Genomic DNA, 10,535 nt, shown 5'->3' with positions numbered 1-10,535 from the left:
ACTGGCGTGTAGTAGTAGGGCAGTGTAGAGTCCGACATTTTGGGGCACTGCATCGCGGCACTACAGCCGCGGACGTGCTGCAGTAGGGCCATGGAGGGTCCACTATATTTAACCACTGATTTAAGCGAAAGCCGAACTGAGGAGTAAAGGAACAGGCGTGTCGTAGTAGGGCAGTGAAGTGTCCGCCATTTTGGGCCACCGCAACACGGCACTACAGCCGTGCTCGTGCCGCTGAAGGGCCTTGGAGTGTCCGCCATCTTTTTCCACTATTTATAGCGGAAGCCGAACTGAGGAGTAAAGGTACTGGTGTGTCGTAGTAGGGCAGTGTAGAGTCCGACATTTCGGGAAACCGCAACGCGGCACTACAGCATCGCATGTGCCGCAATAGGGCCATTGAGTGTCCGCCTTCTATGGTCACTAATTTGAACGGAAGTCGAACTGAGGAGTAAAGGCTAGGCGTGTAGAAATAGGGCAGTGTAGTTTCCAGCCATTTTGGCCACCGCAACGCGGCTTTACAGCCGTGCACTTGCAGCATTAGAGCTATGGAGTGTCCGCCATCTTTGGCCAATGATAGGGCGGAAGCCGACCTGAGGAATAAAGGCACTCGCGTGTCGTAGTAGGGCAGTGTAGTTTCCACCATTTTGGCCACTGCAACCTGGCACTTCAGCTACGCACAAACCGCAATAGGACCGTGGAGTGTCCGCAATCTTTGGCAACGGATTAGAGCGAAAGCCCAGCTGAGGGGTTAAGGGACTGGCGTGTCGTAGTAGGACAGCGTAGAGTCCGACAATTTGGGCAACCACAACGCGGCACTACAGCCGCGAACGTGCCGCAGTAGAGTTATGGAGTGACCGCCATCTTTGGCCACTGATTAGAGCGGAAGCCGAACTGTGGAGTAAAGGCACTGGCCTGTTGTAGTCGGAAAGTGTAGAGTCCGACAAGTTGGGCCACCGCAACGCGGTACTACAACCGTGCACGTGCCGCTGATGGGCCATGGAAGTTCCACCATCTTTTTCTACAAATTAGAGCGGATGCCGAACTGAGGAGTAAATTCACTGGCGTGTCGAAGTAGGTCTGTGTAGAGTCCACCATTTTGGTTCACCGCATCCCGGCACTACAGCCGTGCACGTGCCGCTGAAGGGCCATGGAGTGTCCGCCATCTTTTTCCACTTTTAAGAGCGGAAGCCGACCTGAGGAGTAAAGGCACTCGCGTGTCGTAGTAGGGCAGTGTAGTTTCCACCATTTTGGCCACTGCAACGCGGCACTTCAGCTACGCACAAACCGCAACAGGACCGTGGAGTGTCCGCAATCTTTGGCAACGGATTAGAGCGAAATCCCAACTGAGGGGTTAAGGGACTGGCGTGTCGTAGTAGGACAGCGAAGTGTCCGACAATTTGGGCCACCGCAACAAGGCACTACAGCCGCCGACGTGCCGCATTAGAGCTATGGAGTGTCCGCCATCTTTGGTCAATGACTAGAGGGGAAGCGCAATTGAGAGCTTAAGTCTTTGGTAGGGTCATGAAGGGCAGTGTAGTGACCGCTATTTTGGGCCACCACAACGCGGCACTTCAGTTGCGCATGTGTCGCTGAAGGGCCATGGAGTGTTCGCCATCTTTTTCCACTATTTAGAGCGGAAGCCGAACAGAGGAGTAATGGAACTGGCGTGTAGAAAAAGGGCAGGGTAGTTTCCCGCCATTTTGGCCACCACAACGCGGCACTACAGCCGTGCACGTGCCGCATTAGAGCCTTGGAGTGTTCGCCATTTTTTGGCCACGGATTAGAGCGGAAGACCAACTGAGGAATAAAGGCACTTTCGTGTCGTAGTAGGGCAGTGTAGAGTCCGACAATTTGGGCCACCGTAACGCGGCACTACAGCCGAGCATGTGCCGCAATAGGGCCATAGAGTGTCCGCCTTCTTTGTTCACTAATTTGAGCGGAAGTCGAACTGAGGAGTAAAGGCACTGGCGAGTAGAAATAGGGCAGTGTAGTTTCCTGCCATTTTGGCCACCGCAACGCGGAAATACAGCGGTGCAAGTGCAGCATTAGGACCATGGAGTGTCCGCAATCTTTGGCTACGGATTAGAGCGGAAACCCATCAGAGGGGTAAAGGGACTGGCGTGTCGTAGTAGGGCAGCGTAGAGTCCGACAATTTGGGCTACCGCAACACGGCACTACAGCCGCGAACGTGCCGCAGTAGAGCTATGGAGTGTCCGCCATCTTTGACCACGGATTAGAGCGGAAGCGCAACTGAGAACTTAAGTCTTTGGTAGGGTCTTGTAGTTCAGTGTAGTGTCCGCTATTTGGGGAAACCACAACGCGGCACTACAGCCACGCACGTAGTGCACTAGGACCATGGAGTGTTCGCCATTTTTTGGCCACGGATTAGAGCGGAAGTCCAACTGAGGAGTAAAGTCACTGGCGTGTCGTAGTTGGGCAGTGTAGAGTCCGACATTTTGGACACCGCAACGCGGCACTACAGCCGCGGACGTGCCGCACTAGGGCTATAAACTGTTCGCCATCTTTGGCCACTGATTAGAGCTGAAGCCCAACTGTGGAGTAAAGGCACTGGCGTTTTGTAGTCGGACTGTGTAGCGTCCAACAAGTTGGGCCACCTCAACGCGGCACTACAGCCGTGCACGTGCCGCTGAAGGGCCATAGAGTGTCCGCCTTCTTTGGTCACTAAAGAGAGTGGAGGCAGAACTGAGGAGTAAATGCACTGGTGTGTAGAAATAGGGCAAAGTAGTTTCCTGCCAATTTGGCCACCGCAACGCGGCACTACAGCCGTGCACGTGCAGCATTAGGGCCTAGGAGAGTTCGCCATTTTTTAGCCTGGGATTAGAGCGGAAGCCCAACTGAGGAGTAAAGGCACTGGCGTGTCGTAGTAGGGCAGTGTAGAGTCTGACATTTTGGGCCACCGCAACGCGGCACTACAGCCGCGGGCGTGCCGCTCTAGGGCTATAGACTTTTCGCCATCTTTGGCCACGGAGTGGAGCGGAAGCCCAACTGAGGAGTAAAGGCACTGGCATGTCGTAGTAGGGCAGTGCAGAATCCGACATTTTGGGCTACCGCAACGTTGCAATACAGCCGCGCACGTGCCGCAGTATTGCCATAGAGTGTCCGCCTTCTTTGGTCACAGATTAGAGCGGAAGCCGAACTGAGGAGTAAAGGCACAGGCGTGTCGTAGTAGGGCAATGTAGAGTCCAAAATTTTGGGCCACCGCAACGCGGCACTACAGCCGCGGACCTGCTGCTCTAGGGCCATAGACTGTTCGCCATCTTTGGCCACGGAGTGGTGCGGAAGCCCAACTGAGGAGTAAAGGCACTGTCGTATCGTAGTTGGGCAGTGCAGAATCCGACATTTTGGACTACCGCAAAGCGGCACTACAGCCGCGCACGTGCCGCAGAAATGCCTTAGAGTGTCCGCCTTCTTTCGTCACAGATTAGAGTGGAAGCCGAACTGAGGAGTAAAGGCACCGGCGTGTGGTAGTAGGGCAGGGAAGAGTCCGACATGTTGGTCCACCGAAACGCGGCACTACAGCCGTGCGAGTGCCGCTGAAGGGCCATGGAGTGTCCGCCATATTTGGCCACGGATTGGTGCGGAAGCCCAACTGAGGAGTAAAGGCACTGTCGTGTCGTAGTTGGGCAGTGCAGAATCCGACATTTTGGACTACCGCAAAGCGGCACTACAGCCGCGCACGTGCCGCAGAAATGCCATAGAGTGTCCGCCTTCTTTCGTCACAGATTAGAGCGGAAGCCGAACTGAGGAGTAAAGGCACCGGCGTGTGGTAGTAGGGCTGGGAAGAGTCCGACATGTTGGTCCACCGAAACGCGGCGCTACAGCCGTGCGAGTGCCGCTGAAGGGCCATGGAGTGTCCGCCATATTTTTCCACTATTTAGAGCGGAAGCCGAACGGAGGAGTAATGGCACTGGCGTGTAGTAGTTGGGCATTGTAGAGTCCGAAATTTTGGGCCGCTGCAACGCGACACAATAGCCGCGCATGTGCCGCAATAGGGCGATAGAGTGTCCGCCTTCTTTGTTCACTACTTTGACGGAAGTCGAACTGAGGAATAAAGGTACTGGCGAGTAGAAATAGGGCAGTATTGTTTCCTGCCATTTTGGCCACCGCAACGCGGTAATACAGCCGTGCACGTGCAGCATTAGGACCGTGGAGTGTCCGCCATCTTTGGCCACTGATTAGAGCGGAAGCGCAACTGAGGAGTGAAGGCACAGGCGTGGCGCAACTGAGAACTTAAGTCTTTGGTCGGGTCTTGTAGGGCGGTGTAGTTTCCTGCCATTTTGGCCATCGCAACGCGGTGCTACAGCCGTGCACGTGCAGCATTAGGACAGTGGAGCGTCCGCCATCTTTTCCACTATTTAGAGCGGAAGCCGAACGGAGGAGTAAAGGTACTGGTGTGTCGTAGTAGAGCAGTGTAGAGTCCGACATTTTGGGCCACCGCAACGCGGCACTACTGCCGCGCATGTGCCGCAATAGGGCCATAAAGTGTTCGCCTTCCTTGGACACTAATTATAGCGGAAGCCGAACTGAGGAGTAAAGGCACTGGTGTGTAGAAATATGGCAGTGTAGTTTCCTGCCATTTTGGCCACCGAAACGCGGCACTGCAGCCGTGCGAGTGCCGCTGAAGGGCCATGGAGTGTCCGCCATATTTGGCCACGGAGTGGTGCGGAAGCCCATCTGAGGAGTAAAGGCACTGTCGTGTCGTAGTTGGGCAGTGCAGAATCCGACATTTTGGACTACCGCAAAGCGGCACTACAGCCGCGCACGTGCCGCAGAAATGCCATAGAGTGTCCGCCTTCTTTCGTCACAGATTAGAGCGGAAGCCGAACTGAGGAGTAAAGGCACCGGCGTGTGGTAGTAGGGCTGGGAAGAGTCCGACATGTTGGTCCGCCGAAACGCGGCACTACAGCCGTGCGAGAGCCGCTGAAGGGCCATGGAGTGTCCGCCATATTTTTCCACTATTTAGAGCGGAAGCCGAACTGAGGAGTAAAGGCACCGGCGTGTTGTCAGACTATGTATTTCAATGAACAAGGTTCGAGTAAGAGTCAGAGATCACGAGTTCGAAAAACCTCTGAAAGAGGGAGTTCGAACATTTAAAAATAATTCAAAGACAGAATTTGCATAGTATTAATTTTGAGTGTGTAAGTACCCTCATTATGCAACTGTTATTATGTATATATATATATATATATAACAAATCAAGATTGGATTTGGAGTTTTGTTTCTTTGGATTTTCAAGACTGTATGTATTGAATTCATGTTATGGAGAGGATTGTTTCTCCTTTATGATGTTTAAGTTAAGTTATGATTTTACTTGCTAATAAAATTTATGATTAGTTAAAAGATGACTTTTTCATTATGCTTGCTCTTGCTGGGCATTTTCCACAACGCACTAAACTCTGCCAGCAAGGTTATGGGCCGTGCCTGCCCAGCTTAGTTAAGCTTTTGTCGTCTTTAGAAGCAAGTTTATTATAACGCTACTGGGGCCGTTTAGATAGATTGGAGATGGCCGAAAATGACAGCAGCTCCATATTGGGATTTCCAAAGCTAAATAGTTTCAATTACAGTAGCTGGAAAGTAAACATGAAGGTGTTACTTATCCATAAAGGCTCTTGGGAATTTGTTGGAGGTACAGAGAAGCCATTACCAACTGATGCAACAGACAGAGACTTACGCTCTTATGAAATGCGAAAAGCTAGAAGTTACTCTACTATATTCCAAGGAATTGATGAGCAGTTTCAACCGCTGATAGCCGACACAGAGGACGGAAAGACAGCGTGGACTATTTTGAAGGAAAACTTTGAACCTACCTCCCGAGCACGGTTAGCCGGACTTATAGATGAATTCTTTGAATTGAAGTTTGATCCAGAGAAGGAGACTATTGGCATTTTCTGCAAGTTAGTAAATGAAAAAAGGAAACAGATTCATGACGCAGGTTTTGCAATGCCTGAAAAGCTCACATGTTTCCAATTAATTAGAAGATTGCCAGCAGATTATGACAACTTAGTTCAAATGCTTTATCGACTAGAAGATAAAGATTTTTCGATTTCTAATGTTGAAAAGGAGCTCCTAATCGAATCTGGAAGGATACAACAAAAGCAGAAAGACAGAGGAGAGGACATAGTCGCCGATGCTTATACTACTTCATCTACTAGAAAGCAAGCCTATCGGAAGTTGAATGGAAATAAAAGCAGTGGTCGCGTCCTGGGCAATGATACAACAACAACAATTATGTGTTCCTACTGCAATAAGAAAGGACATAGTGCGGAAAGATGTTTCCTGAAGAAGAAAACCACGAAACGGAATTCTAAAACTCAAGATTCCAAGGAAACCTTTTACAGTGATTTGACTACGATAATAGATGCTGAAATTCGCCAAAGGAAAGTCAAGCAGTTTGTTGAATTCCTGATTGACACTGCCAGCACAGCTCACTTCTGCACACAAAGAGACTACTTTTGTAACTTCAAGACTTTGAATCCTAGTCAAGTACTTGTTGGAGATAAAAATAGTAAGTCTGATATTTTTGGTATTGGTGATATACATTTTAATGTTAAAGATAGAGATAAATTTGTTCCCATAAAATTAGAAAATGTATATTTTGCACCCAATATGCGTAGAAATTTAATAAGCGGTTCGAATATGGATTTAGCAGGGATTACTGTAAAATGGGGTAACAACAAAATGACTGTATTTGGTAAAAACCATAATTATTTATTTACTGTACCTAGAATTGATAAGTTGTATATACTTAAAGGCTATGTTGAAAAAGTGGTAGTAACTAAAGAATTAGCATTAAGTACAGGTCTAGATAGGGAATTGGTTCATAGACGATTTTGCCACTTAAATATTGGAATGTTAAATCATATGAGTCAAAACAATGTTGTGAATGGTTTAGATAATTTGTGTGGTAAATTTGATGCTTGTAATACTTGTAAAATAACTAAATCGACTAGAACTAGTTTTAAAGTAAATCATGGTATAATGACTAAAAGTGTATTAGAGAAAGTACATATGGATGTTTGGGGTAAAAGTCCAGTAAATTCAGTTGGCGGAGCTGAATATTTCGTATCTGTAATAGATGATTTTTCTCGTTATGTTGAAATTTTTACTATAAAACATAAACATGAAGTTTTTAATTGCTTTAAACTGTATTTAGCAAAATATGAAAGACAGTTAAATGTTAAACTTAAATCTGTAAGGTGTGATAACGGCATGGAATTTTGTAATGTAAAATTTCAAGATTTTCTTAATGAATTAGGTATACGTATGGAGAGAACTTCAATATACACTCCAGAACAAAATGGGGTAGCCGAATCTTATAACAGAGTAGCTGGAGAGGGAATACGCTCAATGTTAGCCGATAGTGGTTTAAAAGGTAGATTTTGGGCAGAAGCACTGCATTGTTTTGTTCACGTAAAGAATCGTAGTGAACACAAACTACTGGAAGGTAAAACACCGTTTGAAATTTTCTATGGTTATAAACCGTCAGTTAAACATTTCAAAGTATTTGGATCTTTAGCGTATGCTCATATTCCTAAAGTTCAGAGGAACAAACTACAACCAAATGCAAAAGTAGGAATAGTAACTGGATATGCAGTCAATACTAAAGGTTATAGAATTTACTTGCCTAAAGATAGGAAAACTATAGAAACTATACACGTAAAAATTGATGAAAGTAAAAACGGAGTTAAAACACTATTTGGTAAACCTAGTAATGAAAACTTTTTATTTATAAATCTGAATTCAGACATCAATTTTGATGATAACAATGAAAATGAAATAGATAAGGTTCATGCTAAATCTCCAGATTTAAAATTAAAACCTTTAAAAATAACAGAATGGACTAGAGTTGAGAGACCGCGTAATAAAAGTAGCAGAATAGATGTTTACTATTACCCTCTAGGCGATAAAACTAGATTAAGATCGAACAACCAAGCTAAAGAATATTGCGATAAAAACCAAATTGAGTATGATCATTCTAAATTTAATTTTAAAGCTTTAAGCAAAACTCAAAATTTAACTTCTTTCCATAGTGACACTGATAGCGAAAGTGAAGATTCGCCATCTAATTCTTTTGTAGATAATCAGATAAGTGATATATTTGAAGGTGAGGTATATAATGTAGAAATACCGAAAAACTTTTCTGATGCACAAAAACTACCAGAAAGAAATCAGTGGAATAAGGCAATGGAAAAAGAGTTAAATATTATGAACGAAAGAAAGGTATGGGAAATAGTTGATAAACCTCCCAATGCTAAAGTAATAGGAAATAGGTGGGTTTATGCAGTAAAAAGAGATGAAAACAATAATGTTAAACAATACAAAGCTAGACTTGTATCACAAGGTTTTAGACAACAGCATGGTGTTGACTTTCTTGATGTATTTTCACCAGTTGTGAATTTTTCAGTTATTAGATTACTATTTATTATTCTTGTGTCTATGTTATGTTGGAAATATGCACAGCTAGATGTGAAAGCTGCATATTTGTATGGAAATCTTAGTGAGGTAATTTATATGAAGCAACCTCCAGGTTTTGAAATTGAAGGTGAAATGAATAAAGTATGTTTACTTAAAAAGTCGATATATGGACTTAAACAATCAGGTAGAGAATGGAATGCTGAGTTAGATACTATATTAAAGTCAATTGGTTTCGAAAAATTCAAATGTTGTAATTGTGTATATAAAATGAATAATATTATTTTATTAGTATACGTTGATGACATGGTGTTATTTTGTAAGACTAAAACTATTTTAGATGAAACTATTGAATTGATTAAGAGTAAACTTGATATTCAAAATTTAGGAAAAGTCAAATATTTGTTAGATGTTAACTTTGAGAACAAAAACGGTAGTTTGTATTTACATCAAAAAACTTATATTGAAAAATTATGTAAACGATTTAATGAATTACCTAAAACTCATGTTACGTTACCAATTAAAGTAGGTTTTAAATTGCCAAATAAAGTAAATGAAGTTGTTGAAAATAAAATAATGAAGAAATTTCCTTATCGTACATTGATAGGGTGCTTATCTTTTATAGCAAATCGTAGCAGACCAGATATTTTATATGCTGTGAACGTTATGTCACAATTCTCGAATTGCTATAATTACCAACATTGGACTGTAGTTGTAGATTTAATAAATTATGTAATAAATACTAAAGAACATAAACTTTGTTTATCAAATCTTAATAATTCTTCTTTGATAGCTTATTCAGATGCAAATTGGGGTTGTCATTTAACAAACAGATTTTCTACATCAGGTTATTTGATATGCTTAGCAGGTATTCCTTTTAGTTGGAAATGTAGCAAACAAAAATGTATTGCATTAAGTAGCATGGAATCAGAATTTATAGCTTTAACAGATACGGTTAAAGAACTTTTATGGTTTACAAACATATGTAATGAGTTAAACATAATATCAAAAATTGAAAAACCTGTTTTGTATTGTGACAATCAATCTGCAATTTATTATTGTAAAAATAATGTTGAAAATTTAAAGACGAAGCATATTGATATAAGATTTCATTTCGTGAGAAATTTGCTTAATGAGGGAAAATTCGAAATTAAGTATATTAAAAGTAAAAGTAATTTGGCTGATTTTTTGACTAAGGCTTTAACTAAGACTGAATTAAATAAAATTAAAGGAATTTATTTTGAAATGTTCGATGGGGCCGCATGTCAGACTATGTATTTCAATGAACAAGGTTCGAGTAAGAGTCAGAGATCACGAGTTCGAAAAACCTCTGAAAGAGGGAGTTCGAACATTTAAAAATAATTCAAAGACAGAATTTGCATAGTATTAATTTTGAGTGTGTAAGTACCCTCATTATGCAACTGTTATTATGTATATATATATATATATATATAACAAATCAAGATTGGATTTGGAGTTTTGTTTCTTTGGATTTTCAAGACTGTATGTATTGAATTCATGTTATGGAGAGGATTGTTTCTCCTTTATGATGTTTAAGTTAAGTTATGATTTTACTTGCTAATAAAATTTATGATTAGTTAAAAGATGACTTTTTCATTATGCTTGCTCTTGCTGGGCATTTTCCACAACGCACTAAACTCTGCCAGCACGTGTGGTAGTAGGGCTGGGAAGAGTCCGACATGTTGGTCCACCGAAACGCGGCACTATAGCCGCGCATGTGCCGCAATAGGGCCATGAGTGTCCGCCTTCCTTGGTCACTAATTAGAGCGGAAGCCGAACTGAGGAGTAAAGGCACTGGTGTGTAGAAATAGGGCAGTGTAGTTTCCTGCCATTTTGGCCACCGCAACGCGGCACTACAGCCGTGCACGTGCCGCAGAAATGCCATAGAGTGTCCGCCATATTTTTCCACTATTTAGAGCGGAAGCCGAACTGAGGAGTATTGGCACTGGCTGTAATAGTTGGGCAGTGTAGTTTCCTGACATTTTCGCCTCTGCAACGCGGCACTACAGCCATGCACGTGCAGCATTAGGGCCTTGGAGTGTTCGCCATTTTTAGCCTGGGATTAGAGCGGAAGACCAACTGAG

The 10,535-nt window shown here is 43.7% G+C and overlaps 1 protein-coding gene across 1 annotated transcript; it reads left to right on the top strand.

The window, feature by feature from the left end:
• Positions 1-5,520: 5,520 nt before the first annotated feature.
• LOC147800797 (uncharacterized) lies at positions 5,521-8,574 on the top strand (the record flags this gene model as incomplete). The annotated part of the gene is made up of 7 exons (XM_087156458.1): positions 5,521-6,523; positions 6,770-7,039; positions 7,274-7,462; positions 7,535-7,690; positions 7,799-7,982; positions 8,049-8,127; positions 8,479-8,574. Coding segments are annotated over exons 1-7 (1,977 nt in total), but the record flags the coding sequence as incomplete, so codon positions are not given.
• Between the last annotated feature and the right edge of the window lie 1,961 nt (positions 8,575-10,535).

The sequence above is a fragment of the Parasteatoda tepidariorum genome, unplaced genomic scaffold (assembly GCF_982258835.1).
Source record: "Parasteatoda tepidariorum strain Cologne lab strain unplaced genomic scaffold, Ptep-v5.0 scaffold_85, whole genome shotgun sequence".
Classification (NCBI taxonomy): domain Eukaryota; kingdom Metazoa; phylum Arthropoda; class Arachnida; order Araneae; family Theridiidae; genus Parasteatoda; species Parasteatoda tepidariorum.
This window is presented reverse-complemented; position numbering and strand designations above follow the sequence as displayed.